General features: G+C 41.2%; 3 protein-coding genes across 5 annotated transcripts in view; 1 reads left to right on the top strand and 2 right to left on the bottom strand.

The window, feature by feature from the left end:
• Positions 1 to 1446: 1446 nt before the first annotated feature.
• fbxo4 (F-box protein 4) lies at positions 1447 to 7947 on the bottom strand. 2 transcript variants are annotated; one of them, XM_035165195.2, is made up of 7 exons: positions 7774 to 7947; positions 5092 to 5357; positions 4787 to 5007; positions 4173 to 4248; positions 3892 to 4064; positions 3569 to 3795; positions 1447 to 2907 (listed from the first exon to the last, which is right to left on the bottom strand). In XM_035165195.2, exons 1-7 carry the CDS (start codon positions 7939 to 7941, stop codon positions 2812 to 2814), a joined length of 1227 nt encoding a protein of 408 aa, XP_035021086.1. In that variant the 5' UTR covers positions 7942 to 7947; the 3' UTR covers positions 1447 to 2811. The 2 variants fall into 2 exon arrangements, with proteins under 2 accessions (XP_035021086.1, XP_035021087.1); XM_035165196.2 differs by lacking the exon at positions 3569 to 3795.
• Positions 7948 to 8098: 151 nt separating this feature from the next.
• rimoc1 (rab7a interacting mon1-ccz1 complex subunit 1) lies at positions 8099 to 12018 on the bottom strand. The gene is made up of 6 exons (XM_035165197.2): positions 11879 to 12018; positions 11189 to 11298; positions 9958 to 10104; positions 9521 to 9652; positions 9288 to 9402; positions 8099 to 9194 (listed from the first exon to the last, which is right to left on the bottom strand). The coding sequence occupies exons 1-6, from the start codon at positions 11970 to 11972 to the stop codon at positions 8959 to 8961; spliced, it is 834 nt and encodes a 277-aa protein (XP_035021088.1). The 5' UTR covers positions 11973 to 12018; the 3' UTR covers positions 8099 to 8958.
• An 84-nt stretch (positions 12019 to 12102) lies between these two features.
• Positions 12103 to 24723, top strand: part of oxct1a (3-oxoacid CoA transferase 1a) — a 40259-nt gene continuing 27638 nt past the window's right edge. The window contains exons 1-7 of one of the 2 annotated variants that reach the window (XM_035165194.2): positions 12103 to 12444; positions 13901 to 14009; positions 14886 to 14976; positions 18407 to 18542; positions 18716 to 18865; positions 19281 to 19387; positions 19714 to 19774. In XM_035165194.2, the coding sequence (XP_035021085.1) occupies positions 12355 to 12444; positions 13901 to 14009; positions 14886 to 14976; positions 18407 to 18542; positions 18716 to 18865; positions 19281 to 19387; positions 19714 to 19774 (744 nt within the window). In that variant the 5' untranslated portion in view covers positions 12103 to 12354. Of the gene's footprint in view, positions 12454 to 13900; positions 14010 to 14885; positions 14977 to 18406; positions 18543 to 18715; positions 18866 to 19280; positions 19388 to 19713; positions 19775 to 24723 lie in introns of both variants that reach the window. The other variant, XM_035165193.2, reaches the window with a different exon arrangement.

Genomic DNA, 24723 nt, shown 5'->3' with positions numbered 1-24723 from the left:
GTTGAGACTGAGGAGCCTTCTGATGGACAGGCTGCGGAGGAAACATACTTTTGCCAATAATTTGTGGTTACCTAGGGGACTAGAACAAAAGAGCGTCAGTGAAGCACATTATCTTGTCATGCATGTGGCCCTAATGGCATGTGAGCGCTGCCGCCGGGGACAACTGAATATGAAACAGTTGGCGCAAACACAACTTTAACACATTAAGGGAGGGATGATTCAAGTGTTGCAAATTCGGTTTCAGACAAGTGAGGCGCACAAAAGGAGACATGGAGAGTGTCAGGGAATGATTTTCAATAAATGTGGATGTAATCTATTGTGTATTCCTCATGTTTGCTAACAGCCACATGTGCTGATGAAATAAAGACACATTTTCCAGGTTCTTATGATTAACTCTTAATTTGTTTTTTATAGGTCCAGTGTGTAAGATTTAGGTGAAAGGGATCTATTGGCAGAAATTGTATTTGAAATCATCCTAGTGATGTTTTCACTAGTGTTTTTTTTCTTTACCCTAGAATGGTCCCTTTATTATATTTAAATACTTTATATTTACATCGGGAGCGGGTCCTCTCTATGGAGGTTGCCATGTTTTGTACTGTAGCCCAGACTGGACAAACTAGACACCCTTTGAGTTTTTATGACAACTGAAGGCTACAGGTTCTCTGTCATGTTTGGAAGGGGAGGGTGAGGGGTATTCAGCTGCAACATGCAACTTCACCACTAGATGTCACTAAATTCTACACACTGAACCTTTAAACAATAACAGCCACAGAGAGGAACTTAAACTATAAAATAAATAGTAATAATAGTGTATATATATATATATATACACCAAACTAAATGCACCAAAATAACAATGGGATAATAATAATAATAAAATACTTCATGCTGTGGAAATACAAACTCCTGTGTGATTATTATGAATCTGTAAATATAATTTCTCAGATTCCATATCTCTGTGGTCATGGAACCACTTCACTTGTCAATCATTTTTTTTAATACCTGGCTCCATGTAGAGGCAAGTTGTGTCATCTTCCCACAGTACATTTTTTGATTTGGCTTTGGCTGTATGTCTTATATTTACATAATCTAATGTATTTCAGGAAACACATCCGTAAACTTCTAGAATTCCGAAATTAAATCAAGGATAAAAAAAAAAACTAAAGCAGTTAAAAAGGCCAAACTTTCAATAATCCAGCACTGAATCATTCAAAAATTTGTACCGCTCCCTGGTGGCCACAACAGGATATTCTTCCATACTTGCACACACACACGAGGCCAGCTGTGACCTCAGAGGCAAGGAAGCACAGGGAACCAGTTAACAGAGTAGGAAGTAAATAGCTTCCACTGCTCACACGTTTTTTAAACTGTGACTATGTGCATGAGATAGAAAGAAAAACCAATAATGGAAAGACAGAAAACCTCATACATAGAATAGTTTTAGACGCCATTGGAAAAATCTTTTATTTTGAAAATATGGTAAAAAAAAAGCAATTGTGCAACAAATTTATATTCAACATTAATGACACAACTGTGTAGTTGTGAAAAGTGGTATATAAATACAATCCATTTACCACTTAAACACAGTATTTAACATGAATTAGAAAACAATAAAAATTAATTAAGTTGCTTTTATTTTAGTTAAGAAGCAAAAGCCACATCATTGTTGTATGTCAGAAGAAATCATTGATCAAAAGTCTGTGGGTTTTGTATGAAATCATACAAGCTGGAGGGTTGTTGGCACACACTCAATACAAATAAAGAAAAAGAAGACGAGAGTAAAATATTACTAATAATAAAATATTTCCATTCTTTAAAGTACTTACATCATGAGTATTGAATAATGTCATGCCAAAAAATTTGCACACTCTCATAAACTAAACACAGGACCAACTGAGGAGTTAGCAGCTCACCAGTGATTGTAAAAAACGAGTTTTTACGAGCTTGTTGCACTTTCATTTCCTACTTCTACAACTGAGTTTTTTATCACTGCAGGATGACGATTAACAATCTGGCAAAGAAACTGCTGATGAAAATTGGCAGGTCAATCTACATTTGGATTAATCTTGATTAATGTACATTGTCTCTTTTCAAATAAAACATTAAATAAACCTTAAACCTATCGTGTTCTTTCATTCAAAACATCGAACGCTTCTGTCACTTCCTGCTCCACAGAACACAATGTTGAACAAACCAGTTTGTGGAGTCACTTTCATTTTCTATCTTACTGTAACATATATTTATACCACCACCTACCAGGAGAAACTATAGGCAGGAAACTTCACTGCCTTCCTTTGCAACTCTACCTCAAAGTATTATTTCTACTTCATCAAAATATTATTTCTACTTTGTTAAATTATTGTTTTCACTTCAAGCTTTTTACTCAATAATTTTTCTGTTATGTATTTTATCTGTTTCTCCCATGTCTCTCATTTTCTCCAATATTTTACCATTACATCAAACCGCTTTGTGTGCCGGCTATAATTGTTCCCTGCTGTCGTCCTTGTTCCTTTGCTTGTTCTTGTTTGTGAAGCACTTTGTAGTGGTTGTTTTGTGCTATATAAATTAAGTTTATTATTATTATTATGAAGAACAGAGTCTCTGTCAGGTCTTCCAGATGAATAATAGTCAGTCTCTTCTGTTGCTCATCCAATTCATTAGACTCCACGGGCAGCGCTCCAGTCCTGAGACACTCAGCGTACATGTGGTGCACATTTCTCAGGACAAACCGCAGTTTGTCTTGGAGTTGGGATAATGCAGTCGTCAGGGCTGTGTTATTAATCCATCTGGATGCAACAGGAGTTGAGGGAACTAGCTGCTACCGTAGAGTTTGACTCCAGAACATCTCAGCAGCCAGGAAATGCCATCCAGAAGCCCTGACAGGGATTCTGCCACTGTATCCTGCACCTGATCACCACAGAGAAAAACAAGCAGGGGGTTCAATTCTGCTCATAAAGACCTGTTTTTCACAGCAGACAATGTGACATGTTAACAGTACAGCCCCATATTCCACTGGCCCAAAAAAACCAAAACACCTACTAACATCTGGCTTTTGTCTGAAATGGGACCAGGTACAAACAGAATTCACTCCCCGGTCAACAGACTCAGGTTTTTATCGGCTCCGGGTTCGGTTGGCAGTGATGGAAACGAGACACATGGGTGAACATGCTAATTTGGCAAGACAGCGAGGTGAGAGAGTTTCTGTTTTTTTCGGTGCACTTATGACTTCGACATGACGCACCGGCGGAAAAAAAAAACAGGAAAAAGAGTGTCTACTGGAGAGGGGAAATGAGTCACAATCACCTTTTCAGTGGGTTTACCTGCATATAACCTATTATTTTGGTGTAAAAAAATCTGTGGTTTAATTCAGTTGAAGAGTCTCAGGAAGACATGAGCATGTGGTGGTGAGCAAGCATGAAAAATACACCCTGAAACTAAAGCAGCAAAATGGAATTCAGCCATCATTCATTTTAATGTTTACACCTGTTCTCTTCCTACATGTCTGCTGTAATAAATTTACAGTTAAGGAAATAGAAGCCTTTCAAATAACCAAAAATCCAACAGTTACCATCCAGGGGTTGGCCACTTGATGTAGGCAGAGTCTTTTTGCCATCTCAACACAGGGAGTTCGACGCCTGGCCGTGTTCCTGTGTGCACTACTCCGCTGGCTGGTGGCGCCAACAGCTTCCGGTTCTTCTCTGGCGACACAGGAGAGCACCAGCAAAGGCCTGGATGTGGAGCCCCTCACTGGGCTCAGCACAGCCTGGATCTGAGCCACCTCGGAACTCCCCCCGTCTGTTTAAAAACATGGCCGCTCATGCAAATGTTCCGCACTCGTGATTCAACAGCCAACATGCAGAAGCTCCAATTATGAATGCATCGTCATCTCACCTCTCCCTGGCTCTGCATTGGCGACATAGATGAACCCATCCACCGCCTGGCACACTAGCTGGACCTGAGGGGCAGGGCTGTAGGTGGGGCAACCTGACTCATCTGTTCCATCAATGGTAAAAAGTTTATTACTGATACCCTGCTGCTGCACTCTGGCTCGTTCCCTCTCTGCCCTGCAAACAAATACACTTTTTGTGACCATTAAATAAACACCACAACGTGCAGAAAACAAATAACAAACAAAGCAACTCATGTGGTAACACAAGATACTGAGTTCTTACCTATTGGTTGAGTACAGAGTGAGGATATTAAATCTGTGTTGGTTGTTGAACATGTAACTGATCCCTGAGCCGATCCCTGGGATAAAAGAAGGGGGGTGCTTAGTTGCATACTCAGGGTATCTTGGCTGAAGTATATTGGTAACAATCCTGGGCCAATACTGCCACCTAACGGTAGGCACATAAACCTACAACAAGCAAGATAAACCAATTCCTTGACCAATAACCGAAAATTTTAAAAGAACCAAATCCAGGAATTGTGGGCATTTTTTTTGACACTTTCATTGATTTCTCAGAGGATAATTTATGAATAAAAATCAAGATCTAGTGACTTCATAGGTGCTTTCATAAGGGGACTGTTGAGCTTTGGCAGAGGTAACTGTCCTCTGAGTTTGTTAGTTAGCAGGATTACTCAAAAAACAACTCAAGCTATTTCAATGGAGCATTTTTTCCCCCACTTGTTTCAACATGGAGAGACAGGACACTGGCCTTGGAGGAGGTATGCATGTATTACTTCAGTTATACACTTTGAGTATGAAACAATCGAATTCCAGTGACAGCAGCGGGTTTTTTAAGAGTTTGGCTTTCAGAACAGAGGTTTATCACAGGTATCTCACCGTTAATCTGTCTGTGGGGAGTGCCCGACACAGGAAGCACATCTGGGGCGAGCATGAGCCGCGTGACTAAAGAAACATCCAGGTGCTCCATGCCGGGGCCGAACATGGCATAACGCGGCTCAGACGAGGGCACCAGAGACTGAAGAAATGAGGTCACACGCTCGTACGCTGGCCGTGAAGGAAGCCATTGCTGTCTGCAGGATGGACAGCCTCTCAGGTATCTGTTACAGGCAGAAACAGACCATACTGGTAATACTGTAGTATCCAACTGACCTCGACATTGGAAAGCAGACAAAGATACCCACTCTGACATGTAGTCACATTTTGATTCCATCCCTTTGTCCTCTCCTTCAACCAGGCTCTCGTCTTCATTGATTATCGGTGCATTCAACATCTCCAGCTGGGGCATTGTCAAATGATCAATGGAGGACCAGTATGGCATGTCCCTGAGCAGGAAATACCTCCAGAGTATTGGATCTCTAACCAGGTCCCTCCAGTAGCGACTGGTGGCTCCCAGTCGGCAGATGTCCGCAGGAGACAGGAGGGTCATGATGAGGAACTGCAGGTCCACCTTAAGGGAGGTCAGGATACATCAATTACTATTGTTTCTATAGCTTGAAGTCCTTAACATGTGATTCCTTATATTGACAAGTCTGATGCTGTGTTTTCTTTTGGTTAAGGGGTTATTAGAAAATTCTGTCATGGAGACAGAGGAGACAATCAACAAAAGGGCATTGTTGTATTATAATAACATATTATAATATATAGTCACAAAGCCATATCTATATCTATCTATCTATCTATCTATCTATCTATGTGGTATTTCATGAGCTTCAGTTTTATGTAATATCAGAATCTGCAAGTACAAACCATCAGATACTTATTCTGTAATGTTGTTGTAGTACATGATGTAGTAGTGGAGGTAAGAAGTAGGCTACAAACTCGATCTGTTCTTGAAAAGAGTGGTGGAAATAATTCACCTCTAGCACAACTTAACCTTGATTCCATATATTTTTGGAATTGTATACATACCCGCAGATATTTGTAGCTTATAGATTTGTCTTGGATAACTGGAAAAAATGTTTTTAAAAAGAAAAGTCCAACACTACATACAAATAATAGACTACTTTGTAATTAATCTAATTAGGTCTCTTCCTAAATATCACATTCACAAATGTAAAGGTAAAGAAATTGAACTGAATATTGCTTCAATATCCTGATAAATTGACAAATAAAAGCTGTCAGACAGTAGAACTGTGCTCCAGATTTAAATGTTAAAGGGGACATAGCATGCCCATTTTACCACAAGTTGATATGGTTCCTTGGGGTCTTAATGAAATGTCTGTAACATACTTTGGTCAAAATACCACAAGGATCATATAAAACAGCACCCTTTTTACCCTGTATAAAACAGCCCTCCACAGAGTGACCTGTTTTGAGTGCCTGTTCCTTTAAATGCTAATGAGCCAGCTCCCCCCTCCCCCCCCATGATTTTAAACGATATAAATTACATATTTTATATGATATAAATTATCAAATATGCATCCCATACTTTGTATTCCCCTTGTTGTCCTGGAGTTTTAATTTTCCCAATCACATAATTAAATGTCCCCCTCTGCCCATCCACTACAAGCACACAAGCAGACAGACAGAGAGAGAAAGAGAGGTGGGGGGCGATGAAGACCATCATTTACCCCAGACCCGACATTCAACGGGTACAACAACAAGCGGAGAAAGCAGAATCGCGGGCTGACCTATATATACAGTCTATGGGGCTGACCAGGCGAAATGCTCGTCCCGTGTGAACAGCCAGGCGGCTGCGTGCTGGAGAACGGCGCTGCGCTGCCTGCAGCGGCGCTTCCGCGTCCGGTGTACCCGGCGTAACTACTGTACCCGGCGTAACTACTGTAACCCGGCGGAACTACTGTAACCGCGGAACTACTGTAACCCGGCATACAGTAGAGCTGAACACTGCGGAAGTCTTCCACACAGCTGGCAGTGTGGAAGACCGCTGCGAGCAGCGCAGCGCCGTTCTCCAGCGCGCAGCCGCCTGGCTGTTCACACGGGACGAGCTTTTCTCCGCGCTGGTCAGCCCCATAGACTGTATATATAAGGTCAGCCCGCGATTCTGCTTTCTCCGCTTGTTGTTGTACCCGTTGAAATGTCGGGGGTTACAGTAGCGCTGAACACTGCGGAAGTCTTCCACACTGCTGGCTGTGTGGCGCTGACACAAATTCCAGCTCACGCACGGGAGAGCGAGCGGTCGCTCCCGAGCAGCTGCTGCAGCCTCCCAGTCCCAACGATCCAGACAAATGCCACATGTGAGTGAATCGCGGGCTGACCAGCGGAGAAATGCTCGTCCCGTGTGAACAGCCCGGCTGCGCTGCGCTGCCTCGCAGCCTCGCTGCCTCCGGTGTAAACCCGGAAGTAACGAGTGTGGGGGGGGGGCCAAGACCATGTAGGGAGACTTCCAGTTCCTTGTTACGAAACAATACCCAGGAAGCGCAATCGAGTCGCTCAAGCATGACGTTTCTGACTTAGAGGAACTATAACAAAACGCGCGAGTGTTTTTTCCCCAGAGTTTTTGGGTTGGTAGACATGCCAGATACCCACATTAACCTGTAGAAGCACTAACAAAGTGGAATTTGCATGCTATGTCCCCTTTAATATAATTTTCACTTGTTACATTGTGTTTATTATTCAGTTTTTCATGTCAATCCCTGGCTTTATTTACATTGATGTTTTCATGTGTCTCTAATTAGCTCATATGAGCATCTGTTTAAGTAGAAGTCGTATTGTTAGTATGAGTCTCAAATAAAGTTTTTTAAAAAAAACAACTTAACCTTGATTGGCTTTAGATCATTTGAACTTTATACAAAGTAAAGACTGGGACTTTTACAATCGTTCAATTCAGTCCCACCTTGACAGATGAGACGTTTACACACAGACATGGATAGACGGATAGTTTAAGGTGTGATTTGTCTCACCGGTAAACTGTCCAACAGCCCCGGCTGCTCCTCTTCGTCCCCCGGGTCTCCACCTGCTCTCCCGTCACCGCTCACCGCTGCTCCGCTGTTTGTGAAATAAGTGTCCCTGAAGCTCCGGAGGCTGCGGATCACCACAGACTCACTGAGCCGCTGCATCTTTCCGGCCATGTCGCCCAACGTGTGAGGAGACCAACACACAAACACAGCGATGGCAACACACGACTACACTGTTGACGTTTCCTTCTTCACCTGTCACGCTTCCTCATTGCTGGTGGCAGTGCGGCATTGTGGGTACTGTAGTTCTATGAAAACCTGAACTTTTGAGTAGTTGCAAAACAATTTATTTCTTAAAACGGGCGTGTTTATTGTCAACGGGGACATAAAAAACAGAAAATGATTTTTCGTCCAAACAACACAGAATCTCTACTAATAGTTATACTATCAAAGTTACTCAAGTGGCAGAAAAACAAAAACTTGCAATAGATGGGAATACAAGTGGTGCATTACAAAGCTGGTATGAACAAATCTGAACACACCTCAAATGGTCATGAATACGTCATCTGTTTTTTAACACCTCTCTTTGCCTCTCGTATGTGTGTTTTTATACACACACACACACAAACACACAGTTATGTATATGCAATTATAATATATTAAAAGCATAACAAAATGGAAACAAAACAATAAATAAAATGTTACTGTGCAATGTCTCATCTCCAGCTGGATTATCCTTAATCTTAAAAAAAGAAATAAAAAAAAAAAGGTCAATTTTATTAATAACCTTTTTTTATATTAATAATATTATTATAACACATTCTTAGAGCAAAGTAAGTGCCCCAGTCAACAGTCTGTAATCAGGATGATAACTGCTTCTTCAGCAGGACAGGGCAAAAAAAATTATTCAACAGCCTCCTCTGCAGCACCTGCCACTTTTACACCACCGCTCTTAGACTCTCTAACCTTGCATTCACCTGCTTTGGCCACGGGCCGTTTGGCATTTGATGAGGTTGCCAGTAGACACTGATCCAAAGACTCTTTCTTCACATACTCCTCGTGCCTCCCCTTAACCTTCCACAACATTACACCCCACCTGATGGGTTCAATTTTTATTTGGGGTCGACACACATTTGAATACTGAACTTAGATCTGTGCCTGAGGGCAACTTCAACACAGGAGCAGCGTTGTTCACTGTAGAATACTAAGAATTTCCTTGGCATTCTCCGTGTTCCAACCCTGGCCTTGCAGAGGTCCCTCGCAGGCAAGCACGTATTTGTTGAGGATCTGAGTGCCAATGTCCCGAAACTGCAGGCGATCTTCTTTCCGATCCATGGTGTCAGCGCTATAGTCCTCATACTTCACGGCCCAGAAACACATTTCCCCGATGTACATCATTGTCAACAGGTGTGTATCTGAGAAGATGCCTGGCCAGAAATATAAGCAAGCAGCGAGTTTGATCACACAAACAAGAAGCAAGAATCTTTTTGTTAAATGACGATAAGTGACGACATATTTACCTTCAGATAGGAAGCCTGCAGTAGCAGTGTCATGGAGCACCACCCCATCATTTATCTTCACAGAGTTTCTCACCTGCAGCATCCGCATCAGGTATCGCACACCTTCCTGAATACACTGGATTTAGACATTCAGTCAGATGAGAATTAGACTTAATATCTGTATATCAGCACAACACAACGTAAATACTAAACTACTAAAAAAAGTAAAAGTAAATATTTTCAGAGCGTAGTACCTTTAGGAATGTATCCTTGTTTTTCTTTATCCACTGTTTTCGTTGATGAAGGGTGTGGCAGTACATGTACAGCAGAGCTCCACGTCTCCAATAGAGGCATTCTAACAGCTCCAGGCCCAACACAGACTGCACCTGTCACAGACCACAGGCATGAATAGTGCTGTCACACACTGACATAGATGTAAATGCATCAAAATGTGTTTTATGAGACTCTAAACCAAAGAGAAAATAAAGTGGAACACCCATATTACAGGGAAAACTTCACCCAGTAATCTAGAAGGCTAATAGAGTTTACATTTCTTTTATTCCCTTATACATATACAAACAGTATATTGCACAATGATGTTATTTACCTGATTTCATGCCAAGCACTTCATTGATTAAAAGACAGAGTCACATCACCAAACAAAACTGTTTTGAGAAACACAAATGCAAACCTCTTGTGCTGGTGCTAGCCTCCCAGCCAAAACCTCTGGCTCGGTCAGATCTTGCAGCAACTGCTGGATTTTAAATGGTGAACAGTCCTCAGGGAACTCCTGGTCCACCAGTTTATTCTCTTCATAAAATGTGATGTCTAGAATCACCTAGATGATGAAAAGCAAATATATATCAACAGCAAACAAAGGTGGTAATTTCCCTCTGACGTCAAAGAAGGGTGAGGAAGCTCAAATGCTGTTATCAAAATGATCATGTGATACTATTGTGTGACTTCAATATGCACGTTGTGTAAAAATATGAAACAGAACTAGTTTCAACATAAAACATGTTTGGTAACCTGTTAGCTAATGTTAACATTCAATCACTTCCTAGCTAACGTTCCCTTTTGATACTGTTACATGATATGAAAAATACTTTTAATTGTCAAATATGAATGAACGTGGACAGTTACTTAACCCGTGAGGTTATATTTTCAAACAACAATAATCTGTTTCGATGTCAGAAACCACTACCTTCCACTTCTCAATAAATTACCTCATTAATAAGGAAGATCAAATCAGGGAAGATAGATAATATAACTGCCAGATAGTAGTAGCCACATTTGATGCCTCTTCTCCAAACCTCTTATTACACATCTAAAAAAGAAACTGGTAAAAAGTAATGTATGAATATAAAACATTTAACTACTTGAGAGTTTATGCTACTTTACATAACAAAAAACACCTTATCCAAAAAACAATCTGTAACTAACAAGTAACTCCATCACGACTTTGATTTTCCTTGATTTAAAAAAAACCTTTGGACCTGGCACCTGTAAAGTTTTTGTTTTAAGCTTTATGATTTTTTTCTTTCACAACATGGGCATAAACTTCACTCCCACATTTGTAAAGTCATGGTATTAGTATCCAAAATAAATATCAACCCCAATGGTAAATGCAAAGTGTATGACTTTGAAGATATGAAGAAATATAGTAATTTATCATTTGCTTAACCCATTAACTTCCAATCATTTCCCCTGTCTTCTATAAATCAACCATGACTGAATACGTCTGCGTGTTCCCCCTATTCGTCAGATGCACTATGGAGTTTCAACATAACCCTGTCTGCAGGGAAATTGAAAATAGCCTTCATCCAAATCTACTGATATATCATAAACTAAAGAGTTAATTGAAAATGATCATTATTTGCAGCTCTGGACAGTTGATGCAGTGTGATGTGATGATGAGGTACCTGTGTGTAATCCTGAAGCAGCTTGGACAGGTTGCTACTCTCCCCTCCTTGTCTGTAATAGCTTTTCAACTTGTCTAGTATGGCAGACGCATTCTGTAAATAGTCGTCATCTGTGGGAGAACGACATGTAAACATATTAACAATTAGAAATATAAACAGAAGCGATCTACGTTTCAACGTTACAACAACAAATGCAACGTGACAATGTAGTAACAATTGTGGCAAAACGTGTGGACAACAAATGCACAAACATATGCATACAAGGTTCATTTAGACGTGACACTGCCGCTGTTATAACAGTGTGCCCTCAGCTCCGGTTTGTTCAGCTTTGGGCTGCATCGTGCGTGGTCAGCTACACGTTTGTCAACAATGATGCATTTTAGCTAACATTAGCGAACTTGCGCTAGCGGTTAACTCGCGAACACGTATAATGAAAAATAAAACCACCAGTCAGTGAGCACACGTGACGAAACCCCACTAAGTCCGCACCTGCCCACCCAGTAGGTAACTGTTAGTGGAAGTACACACGTCGACGTGCAGCGTTTCATCAGACAACAGCTGTTGTTATGGTTGCGAGCTACGTTAGGTAACGTTAGCTAGCCTGCTAGTTGGCTAGTAAACAGGAATGCGCGGCCGGACTCGCGAATAGCGGCGGTGAGAGCGAAAATAACAACAACAACATGTCGGTACCTTGCTTCTCGGCTCTGAGGCTCGAACACTTGATGTCTAACTCGAATATCCTTCTCTCCAACTCGAAACCTTGTCGCCTGTAGTCGTCGGCCATGACTAAAACTATGCGTCACGTGAGCGACGGGAGGAGGAGGGGGGAGGAGGGGGGGGGGGTTACTCACGTGCTCTCCGATGTCAGCGCCGCGCGTTTCCAGGGCAGCGGCGCGGGGCTCGAGCGTGAGCGTGCGCGCGCGCCCGGTGCAGCGATAAAAACTGTGAAACCGCACGTGCGTAACGTCCAGGTTTAAGAAAGTCAACCCACGCCAGGAGGTGAACGGGTTAGAGTCACGTTAGCATGTGCTAGCTCGTCGTTAGCACGGCAGCTGACGTCCTGACTTTTGACGCTCATATCCTCCGCTCACACCCCCCTCCCCCTCCCCTTCATCATCATCATCATCCTCCTCTTCATCCTCCTCCTCCGTGTGAAGCTCTCAAACATGGCGGCCCTCAGAGTTGTGTGCAGAGCGGAGCGTCTATTCCTCAGAAACATCTCAGGTCCCCGCAGAACCGAACCTAGCGGCCACCAGGTGAGCAAGGTCAGTATCCACATGGCGGCGCGCTGCAGGGAAACAACCCGGGGGTCAAGTGAGGTTATTTCAAAAACGTCTGGAGGAAATATTAAAAAAGGTCATGATGTAATTTGAGGTTTTATTCTGTCCGTCCTTCAGGTTTTTAAGAGTCAAGTGAACCCTGGCTGCTAGTTCACGAGTCTCCACGGTTTCTCTCAGTTTCACCGGAGTTAACTTTCCGATGATGTGGGTGAACTGACCTCTAGCTCAGAATATCCCTGCGTGTCCTTTCACACGCAGCGACACTGACACATCCCGCAGCACAGTTACAACCTTAACTCCATGTAACGCACAGTGTGAGTGTTTTCATCTGAGCAGCGACTTAACACACATGTGGATCATTAGTGGAACAAGCTGCTTGACATGCTGCGTTAAAGTTAGTGTGTGTGTGTGTGTCACTACCAGCATAGCTTCACTGTGATCAAATCAACGTCCTGATCATTAAACACACATATTCCTGCCAGTGAAAGAAATCAAGATGAATGCTAAATCAAAATTATTAGATTAGAAAGTCGAAAATATGAGATAGTAAATCTTGACTATGAGAAAGTAATTCACAAAATTACGATATGATGTAAATGTACAAGTCATGATTATTAGATACAAAGTCGAAATTTGTGAGATGAGTCATGATGAGATACTACTTTGAAACGATGAGACACTAACTCGTTATTTTGAGATACCAAGTCCATATTTTGAGTTAGAAAGTCATTATCTTTAGATATCAAGGCATTATTTAGTGAGTAAGTAACCATTTTGAGTTAATCATTGTTTTGAGATACAAATTTATTATTGTGATACAGTAGCCTCAGTCATCATCTTGAGACAATAAGTCACTTTTTTGACATGTAGCCCAAATCATTATTTTTTAGATACTAAGTCATTATTTTGTGTTAGTGATTCATTGTTTTGACATATTAAGCCTTTATTTTTGAGTTGGTATGCCATTGTTTTGAGAATGTTTCTCATGATAAAGCCATCAGACAGATTTAGTACAAATCAGCATTGCATTACATCATAGGCAATATAAAGGTCATGGTTGTGATAAAACACTACAAAGTATCTCTAATTGTTTTTCAAATGACGTGAGCACCACAGGTACAAGTTTTCAAAGATTTCTATTGATACAAGATTGTATTTTTGAGAGCTGAGCTCACTCTGGGACTGGGGCTCTTGTCTGTGGGTTGCCCTAAATCTCTGCTCCTTTTGTTGGAGGATTTGCGCTGCTTATCTTGCCCTTCTTCAACTGAATAAACTAGATCAACCGTTTAAGCCGGGCATAGTGGCTGCCCTCAGATGGCTTCTTTTTTTTAACTCGCAGAAATTTACATTTTGAGTTAATGTTGTTGGAGCTCTTTTTAAGAAAAGACTTAAAACTTTCTGTTTTACACACGTCTTGTTCTGCTTTCCACAGACCTGTGGCTGTTACTTTTCCACCTCCAGCCAGAGAAGTTCCCAGTTCTACTCGGACCCTACAGATGCAGTAAAAGATATCCCCAGTGGAGCTACTATCCTGGTGGGAGGTAAGATGTACTGTACTTATTAACCTGACGTCAGTTGAAATAGTTACATACACACCTCAGTGAAAATGCTGGCAAATATCTACAGTTGTTAACTAACTTAAAGTGTTGTTAACCGACCATTTAATAACCAAATGAGCTTGAACTCTCTGGCATGCTGTTTGATTACAGTCCATAAACGCAGCCCACAGATTTTCCACAGCTCTTATTTATAGTCAAGTTCACAGTGACATTGTTAAACATGTTTTCCATTGTGTCACACGTCTGTCTGAGGGGAAACAACAGATAAGCAGAAATAGCCTCATTTATTGTAATATTAGAGATGTAAACATTAACACCCTATATACAAGGGAGGAATTACAATGGTTCACCATTTAATTGGACGTTAGGTCCGTTTTTAATTCAAAAACATTCTTAATGAACACATATCCCACTAACCTCTCTAAAACAACATGTTTCTCTGTGGCGAGGCGTCAGTCATCAGATGGTCGTGATGATGTGTTACTGGCAGATGGTTTTCCAGGTTTGTGTCAGTCTGTCTTTGTAAGCGTCTGTTCTTAAGTCTGAGCTTGTCATTGCCTGTGAGCTCAATGATTTCGTGTTGTGCGTTTTCAGGCACATCAATTTGTTCCACATTAAACGGTTTATTTGTTCAATAAAGTTCCTTTTGTTTGTATTTCACATCCTGGAACTTCTCACCAAATGCCTGCATTACTTTTGCATGCTCGTTATCATACTCAGATGTCACAGCAGGCTTTTGTTCTCGCATAGTTGGAAACGTTTCAGTGTTTGTACACAGTGCAAAACTTTTCTGGTTCCAGCAGCTACATGGCAGACACTCTTATTATACATCACTTTGTTTTCTGTGCTTCAACTCAGGTTTTGGATTATGTGGCATCCCAGAGAATCTTATCAACAGTTTACTGAAGACTGGTGTGAGGGGTCTCACTGCCGTCAGCAACAATGCAGGGTAAGTGTAAGTGTGTACATGTAAGCTTAGTACAAACGCAGGTGCCTCACCTTTTTTAGGAATGATTGTTTATAGAGGTGAGTTTGTTTCTGTTTGGATTCACAGCTGTATCACCGGTGACAGTGTTAAACAATCTTGAATATTCTTGGAGCCACATTTATCACTACTTTTGTGGACAAAGACACTGAGTGTTTTCATTTTTAGTAAAAGTAAAATAGGTATGTTCTTTTCAGGTAAACTTTCACTTTCTCAAATTGGAGAGGTATTGTTGACCTCGTTGCATATCTTCAAACAAGCTGTGTTTACCTGGAGTGATGCCCAGATGTTGAGCGCTGATACGTTATCAGAGTTGCAGGCACAAGCAGAAGGTGTGTTCAGTGGTGGCCAATCAAGTGTGATGCTGGTAGTCTCTCACTTTCACATGTTTACCTTTTGGCGCATGACCGTCAGCTGCTACTGACATTGATGCCCTTTATTATGTGCCCTGTCTTTTTATTGCAAACTTACAATTGTAGTATCTCAAACTAGAGGACTCTGGAGTCAAATTCAAGACTCAACTGAAGCTTACATTAGGTGGCTCGGTGGTACAGTGGTTCGAACTGCCTCCTCACAGCAAGAGGGCCTCTCTGTGTGGAGTTCTCAAGTTCTCCCCTGTGTTCTACCTGTGATCTCCCCTGTGTTCTCCCTTTTGTCTGTGTTAGTTTCCCTGGGTCCTCTTACTTCACAGTCCAAAGACATGTGGGTCAAGTTATTTGGTGACTCTGGTTGTTTGTCTTTATATGTCAGCCCTGTGATAGGCTGGTGACCTGTCTTGGGTGCACGCCTCTTGCCCAAGCTCAGCTGGGATCAACCCCCCCCCCCTTATACCCTGACAACTGGAGGTTTTCACTACAATCCTCCTGGACAGATTTCAGCATATTATTGATGTTTCCTTTTCTCACTTAGAAACTGTTGTCATGTTTTCTTCCATTATTAAAACCCAATGTGCTCACTCAGTAATCATTCCCTTAGTTGTTTACACAGCAAGACTGAAACTTGAGCCAGTAACTTATACCTAACCGCATTGACTGAAATATAAATGATGATGGGGGCTATTTTGAGTAGAAACTGAACACTACTACCACCTTTTTTTTACTGAGGCCAACACTAGGGATTAACGAATGTGAGTGAACAATACACCACCTTAGATAAAGTTGAGACTCCACATTTACAGGACAAGCGTTCAGTCTGTGCTGCTGCATTCATAAATTTCTGTGTCAGTGCTTTTTTATAGACTGGAAAAACTCAGGCCTGTGAAGTGAGTTAGTGCTTCACTATGGACTTTGATGTTTGTTGGATATCGATTTGTGTAACAGCTACTCGGATTGTTTGCTTGTATCAGGCATTTCCCCAGAACAATCATCTCTCTCCTCAATGTTTTCTCTCTGCAGGCATTACTTTCTGTGGAAGACTGTAACCACTTGAAAGAAGTGGCAATATTGTCTCTTCTGTGTAGTTTCTGAGGAGATTGTCTGGATCATTCAGGCGAGGGGTAGTGCCTGGGAAGAGCATCCTGGAGGCAGGACACGTGTAAATTCTCCTGTGGAAATCACATGTTTTTGTTTATTGCATATCATCAGAAGTGTTTTCACTGACAGGCATACATCTGGTTAATGTTGTTAACAAGTGGTTTAAAACCGAGAGTTACTTGGATGTTATCTGAGATTTGCAACACATGACTGTTGTAATATAGATTTTTCTTGCTTTATTAAAGTTACCAGGCCTGTGAAATGTGTCCACTGTTTTGTTGGTAACAGCTGAGTCCTGTTTAAATAGGTCGGGCTCTGGAGGGAAGAGGGTCAGAAGAGTCAGGTTCATAAAGAACTGCTCCAGTATTAGGCCTTTCCCAACAGAGAAACAAACTTCGGTGCATAATATCTTTGCAGAACAGGGAAATCCTTAAGATGTGCACTTTAAAGAACTCGAGCAGAGGGAGGTGGGTGTACTTAGTTTAGACCTCGATGTTGCTTTCCCCTTAAAGAACATCATGTCTTAGGTTTTCTGAAACATCAACCGGTTTAACATTAAATATGGCTTAACCAATATGTGCAGTTCCTTTTATTTACTTTTCATGTCCTGAAACTTTTTGCCTAAGGCCTGATGGAATTTCACAAACTTCTAGTTGAGATTTTCGAAAAATTGGTTTAATTTGAAGGGAAATATCCTAAAAATATTGTTTTTGTGTGATTATCAGCAATGACTAACAACACACAAAAGTAGATTACTTAGTTGCGAAAGAACCCTGTGTAGCTCAATACTTACTACTTGATCAGCGGCTTGAGGCATTTTACACAGACAGAATAGATTCTATATAAAAGGCGGTGACATTTATGTCTAAGATCACTGCTGTAAATCTCTCTGATCCATGAGCTTTTAGCATTTGGCTGGAAAAGGTCATTTTTCATTGTACATTGAAGTTCACCAGTCTGTCCACCTGATGTTATTTTAATTTGACATGGGTTTAGCCCAGAGGCACACAAACTACATACTCACGAGTTTTATCACATTCATCTGTTTTTGGTGTCATGAGCACACATGGCCTAGATAGTGTTGTCAGCTGACCTGAGATTAGAGAAGAAGACAAAGCTGTAGTAGCTGATTCTCAGCTTCTTGTGGTTTAGAAATGACGGAGAAATTTCTCCTTATGACGATCAACTTTTCTCTTGTTACTGATTAGTAGATTGTAGCATAAGTTAGTAGTATGGATATTGAATTCAGCTGTGTTGTAATCAGACAGGGCAGGAAACGCCACATGAGATGTTTGCTATAATTTTACTGTTATATTGCTTCACAAGACGGCCCACAGTTTAATGCAACTTTGTGTTTTATAAAGTTTTATGAAGACTATTCTTTCATAGATTATTGACTGACTGAGGTAAAATAGGAGCCATCTCGGTTGCTTTGGTTGGTTACAACCTTCAATAGCCTTTTTACAGAGTAGGAGTAATATTCACTGTTAAAGAGCAATTTAAACTTGATAAACTGTAGAGGGAATATAAAAATCGCCATTTTCTTTTTGTATTTTTAACAATTGAATCAAAGTCACGAACAAATCTCTATTAAGTTACAGTTATGAAACCCCAAATAATTGATTTTATAAGTATTTGCACCCTTTGAGGTGGTTTGTTAGCAGCCTTGAGTTTGTGCGTCAGCTTCGCAAATCTAAAAAACGACAACTGCTCAAGCTCTGTCAAGTAACATGGAGAAGAGGCTTGAAGAACACAGCCTACATTATATACATTCAGCTTGCAAAATCTGTGTAAATAAACCTTTTTGTGAATCATGTTCTAAGTATAATTCTAGTAAGAATACCCACTTTTCTGTCTTGGTTATTACAATATATAATAAAACAATACTATAGCCACTAATATTGTGTAAATGTTTTCATCAGAGTGGATAACTTTGGGCTGGGCCTGCTGCTCCAGACGAAGCAGATAAAGAGGATGATCTCCTCATACGTTGGAGAGAATGCAGAGTTTGAGCGACAGTATCTGTCGGGGGAGTTGGAAGTGGAACTGACGCCACAGGTTGGTCCAATCACACAAAGGCTTATACATCAATTTTTTCACATATGGAAAAATTATACACGTCATGAAAACGCATCCACAAGTCTTGACATTCCAACATTCAACATCGAACTTTACACTTGTTATTTATCTGTTGTACTCACCTCCTGATGTGTCACCCCTTTTCTCCAAAGGGAACTCTTGCAGAGAGGATCAGGGCTGGTGGTGCCGGAATTCCAGCTTTCTTCACCGCCACAGGCTATGGCACACTAATCCAAGAGGGAGGCTCTCCCATCAAGTACAACAAAGATGGCAGCATTGCCATTGCCAGTGAGAAGAGAGAGGTGACAGCCTGTTTACTTCGGATGACTGTGGATATTTTCCCAGACCTTTGACAACTTTCTCATTTAGTTTGTTTGATGATTTTTTAATGAAAGAAATCGGGCACATTAAGGTTGATGTGGTGATATGTGCTCATCTAAGTGCCTAGTTATGCATGTTCTTATAGGAAAGTTCAAACTTGTTCGACTGGATCTACTTCAGCATTGCAGCAAGCTCAAAGTAGTGCATTTGAACAATGAGAGCAATATCTGAAGTTCTAAATGGTTTTTAAAATATTGCTTCACACGGTTACATAGACATATTGTGCTATTGGTTTCCTTTCTATATGAACTCCGCTATTTGGGCCATGTCACCATGTTCAGCCCTGACTGTTTTCAGTGCTTCTCACTTCTCAAACTGTGTTGTCATTGTGCGCAGGTCAAGGAGTTCAACAACAGGCACTACATCATGGAAAAGGCCATCACCGGAGACTTTGCCTTGATCAAGGCATGGAAGGCCGACAGGGCTGGAAACATAGTTTTCAGGTGACTGTTGGAATCTCAATACAGCTCATGAGTTTTGATCTGAACGTACATGTGGTGTTTTGGCAATGATGTTATCTATCTTGTAAAGGATTCAGCTTTCGAACTTTATCACCTTGGTTGTTTGCATATCACTCTGCTGTTGGTGGGTTTGAATAATGGATATTAGCTGCAGTAAAGTATCTCTCCACAAGAGAGCAGTGTTCTCTAGTAAACTCTGGCTTATACCAATGGAGAAATCGGATATCACATTGAGAGTGTTTGAATTCCTTTGGTTGTAATTCTGTATCTCATACTTGTCCTGATATCATATCTGCCTTCTCTGTCAGGAAAACAGCCAGAAACTTCAATCAGCCCATGTGCAAGGCAGCCAAAACCACAATAGTAGAGGTACGCATTTTCAACAACACAATCAGATGCTTCTAATGTCTGTCTGGAACACGTCTTCTCACACACATCTAACTGCAGAGTCACCATCTAAAAACCTTTGGCTTTCCTTTTAATGGTTTTCATGCATTATTCAGTCTTTGATTTTATAGGATTTTAGCAGTCCCTGTGCCAAAATAGCTGAAATTTGACCTTGAGGCAAAATTCTAAATATTATAAAAATCAACAGTAACAACAGACCCATGAGAACACGTGTACATGTATTGTTATATAAATACGTTCTAAGAAATCCCTAAGTTCCGGTGCCTATGGGAACCCAACTGGTATGATTTTTTTTGTATCAGCCAAGCTACAGCTACAAATAACCATTGCAAAGAAAAATGTTCACTAATGTTTAACTGCAGCCCATAGAAGAAAACAGCCATTTGAGATTTGAGCCCTGGCACACAAATACAGTTTTCCAGCTATAAATTGTAAAGCCGGTGGAGCAACAATACACAGTCATCTTTTCAAGTAGATCCTATCTCACCACCCTCAAAGGGCACTGTCAGGAAAAACAGACTATTCTGATTTCAAGCGCTCCAGATCTGGAGCCAAAATGTGGGATGGGCCTCTTACAGGTGACCCAGGTGCTGTCAGGTTGTGGGCTGAAAAGATAACCTTGAATTGGGAATCGTATACATTTCTCTGACTGTGTCTCTAAGATCTGAGGTATTATTAATAGACTTGCAGTTTTAGGATCTTATCCTCCATCTGTATTGCCAAAAAATGGATTTGGGCCTGTCCTGCCATCTGTGTCATACCCACTTTCCTTCTGTCTGTCTGGATACCCACCTATCTAGGATTTGACAGTACAGAAATATGATAGCTCATCTTCTCCCTGTGTGTGTGTGTGTGTGTGTGTGTGTGTGTGTGTGTGTGTGTGTGTGTGTGTGTGTGTGTGTGTGTGTGTGTGTGTGTGTGTGTGTGTGTGTGTGTGTGTGTGTGTGTGTGTGTGTGTGTGTGTGTGTCCCTATCCACCCCTCCAACACACAAACAGCTTCACACCTCCCATATAGACACAGTTTGATTCAGAGAGCAGCCGGGAGGTGTGTGTGTGTGAGAGAAAACCACAGAACATAGGCGCTGTCTGAAAATAAATCAGTAGCAAAGGGTCTTGCATAAATCTCACAGAGCTCCACGAAACACATTTTCAATTACTCTACGGTGTCTGGACCTGAGATTTAGTCTGTTGATTAGAAATATCTGGGACCAAATGGCAAGTCAATTTTCTCACAGTAAAGCTGTTTATGGTCAGGTGATCACTGAAATCTGCTTTACAGAGGTAAGCAGAACAGGTATTAATGAGTTTCAGCTCTCTGCACACGTCCCGAATTAAAGAGCCACTAAATTCCACTATTTGGCATCACGTCTAATCCTGTGCATATGTGGCAACAAGGATAATGATGCCACTGACAGGTATCAATGAATTGTGGAGAATCAGCGCTATGGTGGAATAGAATTTATTTTTTTTTGGGCAAGGATGAGACTAGTCACTGTGACAGCAGCGATGCGACTGCGTAATGCGACTGGGTGACGTCTGCTGGACCTGTGATGTAGATCGTAGTGACATAAATGATAAGCTGCATTGTGAAAAGCAAGCTTCCTTGGTTGCATTTAATATTGAATTGTGTGCTGAAGGAGATTTTTGAGAGGGGGGAGGATGAAACGAGCCAGGTTTCATTTGGAGTGTTTCTTTTTCCCAGGGTGCATTTCTAGGATTGTCTTTGTGGCATTTCTGCTCCAACACATCTGAGGATGGGTGGCAGGAATGATGGGGAAGAGGGATATAGAGCGCAGGAAAGATATAACAAGTAGAAAGCTATAGATCTGGTGACATCATAAGCGTCCAGAATGCACCTGAAATATTTAAGTTGATATGGTCTGAGAAAAGTTGTGAACACAAACAGCCTCTGCAAACTGTCATAGATTCAGAAATAATTGCTTGACTTAATTATTAAAACAAGGACACAGCCTTTTTTAATGGCGTGCCAGACATAGGTGTGCAACCTTAAGAAATGTTCTCACAAATGATCTTCTTTTGGGGAAGGAAAGCTCCATGTTTGCATCTGAACTTTAATTGAATCCAGTTTAAATATAATTTGATGCTCCCTGCCAGCTCTATAACTAGACTGTGTCAAACCACTGTGCCAGTTTCAGCTGCGTCTTTGAAGATTTTGCATGCCATTGCTTTTTGATGTCATGTTCTAACAAACAGTGCATCCAGAAACTTGTCATCCACATATCAACTACATAGTTCTAAGCGGGGGGGCAGTCTTGGCAGATTGTGCTGCAGTCCGACAAATTATATCATCAAACAGGATTATCAAATGTTTCTCAATTTTCACCCACTTCAAATGCCTTGTATGAAATAATAAATAAACATGGCTCAAAGTGTAAAATAGATATCAAATTACAATAAAATAGTATTTTAAATTTGTATTAGGACAACTGTTCAGTAGATGTGTGTGTATTGGCGTTAAACCCATTAAAGCTGTCTGAATATGCTTTTTTATGGCAGTGCAGGTAAGATATGAATATTATCTATAACAAGCCTACTTACTGGTGACAATAAAGTGATTGGCCTCTGTTGCAGCATCCATTAAGATCCTTTTATCACTGATACCGAAGCTATTACCGTCTATGAAAACAAATGTGTCTTTAGGATTCAGCCCGCGCTCGGTCATAAATCAGGTGATTCGCTGTCGATATTGACCCTGTTATCTTGGGTGCTGGCTCAGGCGAGGAAAGGAACCAACGGACAGGGTCAGGTGCTTTTCAACCTTTTCATCTAACTAGCAGCGCAGCATGGAAGCCCAGGCTGATGTGCAGCGAGGTCTTAGACAATCATGTTGCACAGTGAACTGCTTGTCTGCTTGACTAGATTCCTGTTTCTGTAACTTTGACACAGCCAGGTAGGCACAAATTGTTCTCAGGCTATCTCCTGGACTATAAGCCCCTTATCAAAGTGCCAAAAATATCAGGGCATTGTGATGGGAGATTGACAGCACAACTGGAAAATAGGTTCAGTTTCAGTTAATGGGCAGCAACTTAGAAAGTAGTCAACTGGGCCAAAACCATCCATATTAGAGGGGTTTCAGCTCTGACATTTGAGAATGCAACACTCTCCTACATTTCCTTGTCGGTATTTTTTCTGACATTTTTTTTTATGAACTATCAGAGCTCTGTTTCTCCGTTTGATTCTGGCTGTCGACTTGTGCTACATGTCATACCCATAGACGGTAAATGAGTTGGACTACGCTTCTCTGCTTCCTCCCGTTGTAAAAATAATTAAGCTAATATATCCCGGATACAGGTGCCTCCATCATTTAGAGCCAGAGTGTGTGCAGTAGTGATTGATGTGTGGAGCTGTGGTATCGAGATCCCACCAATATACTCTATAGCTGTCAATCATGACGTTTACCCCAACATCAAAACCAATCAATACATACATCAGTGTGAATAGAACTACGTAAAGTGAAAGAAACCTTTTATGTAACTTGAACTCCAACCTTTTAGTCCATGTCCCTTCCATTAACATGTAGGACGCCCGTCCAGCCTCTTGAATAACATTTCATGAAGCCAACCCACTCCTCTCTAATGGATGTGCTGGAGCCTGCAGTCTGACATGGCTGTGTTTAGTCTCTAAAAATGTGTATGCATTAAATGCCTAAGGGACTACGAGGCGTATTGATAGTTAACCAGGTGGCTCCGCTCCTGTAAGACATAAATGGCAATTCTGGGAAGCGAAATCAAATCATCTCCCAGTAGTCATTCAGTAACACTGCAATTGTTGCCAGTCGACTCCCTTTCTATCAAGGAACTCCTCGTCTACCATGTTCAAGATAAATGGATTAATTTTCTGTTATTCTACTAAACATTCCATCGAGGTCATACCTTACTTTTCACCACGTATACCAGAACAGACAACTATAACCATTACTACTGCTTTATTCCCTCGGGTCAATGACCAGTGCAGAATCATTGTCATTTCTTCTGCAATCCTGACACGTGAATCACCGAGTTTAAACTTTAAAGAGGCAGGGACGCTGTCAGAAAACGAGATGACAAAAAAGCACTTCGAAAATTACCTGATCATCACCAGCTCCTGCCGTGGTTGCTAGGCAACCAAGCTGGGCTATTCAATTGTTGAATGTTCCACGGTATCCAGCTGGTCCAGTTATTCCCTTATCGCAGGTACTGTGATAGGTCCTGGTGCATTGTGGGATACAATTCACCCGAGACTGAATAAAAGCGGTGGTGTCTGCTGTTGTTCAACCATCAGTCACAGTAAATGACTCAACTGTATTATATTACTCTGGCAATGCAGTGGTGTGGGTGTTGGCGTTTGCACAACCAGTCATGCATGAAGTGAATTAATATATTTGTGTGTTTGTTCTTTTAACCAGGCTGGACGTCTAATTGAATATGCCCTCTGTCCTCGGGGCTTTCAGCATCCACTGTACACTTGTGTTGAAACACAAGGACTTAAACAGAGTAGGCTTTAGGTATAAGATGGAAACACACAAAAAGGGACAGTTTTGGTATTGAACGAGGTGGATGTCTCTCTTAAAGTCTCATTACTCTAATGAGATCTGTTTGCATGATCCATTTAGTAATTTCTATGATACACAACGCTGTCTTTGTTCAGTTATTTATTACAGCCATCACTTTCCATGCTGTTTTACAGTTCTTACTACGCCCTGTTGAGTTTTCTTGACTGGTGCCCTCCATTACTCCAGCTGCTGTTAGAAAACAATTAGAAATCCACTCATTTCCCCATCATTTCCTGCCTAAAGAGGTTCATGAATCAGCTTCTTGTGTGCATAAAGATGAGCAATGTATGTCTAATTTGTCTGTATTTTTGCACAATATGTAGCAAAGGATGTTGCGGGTGCAGGCATTATTATGGT

Source organism: Hippoglossus stenolepis, chromosome 9, assembly GCF_022539355.2.
Source record: "Hippoglossus stenolepis isolate QCI-W04-F060 chromosome 9, HSTE1.2, whole genome shotgun sequence".
NCBI lineage: Eukaryota > Metazoa > Chordata > Actinopteri > Pleuronectiformes > Pleuronectidae > Hippoglossus > Hippoglossus stenolepis.
The sequence above is the reverse complement of the archived record's forward strand: the minus strand, read 5'-3'. Positions and strand labels throughout refer to the sequence as shown.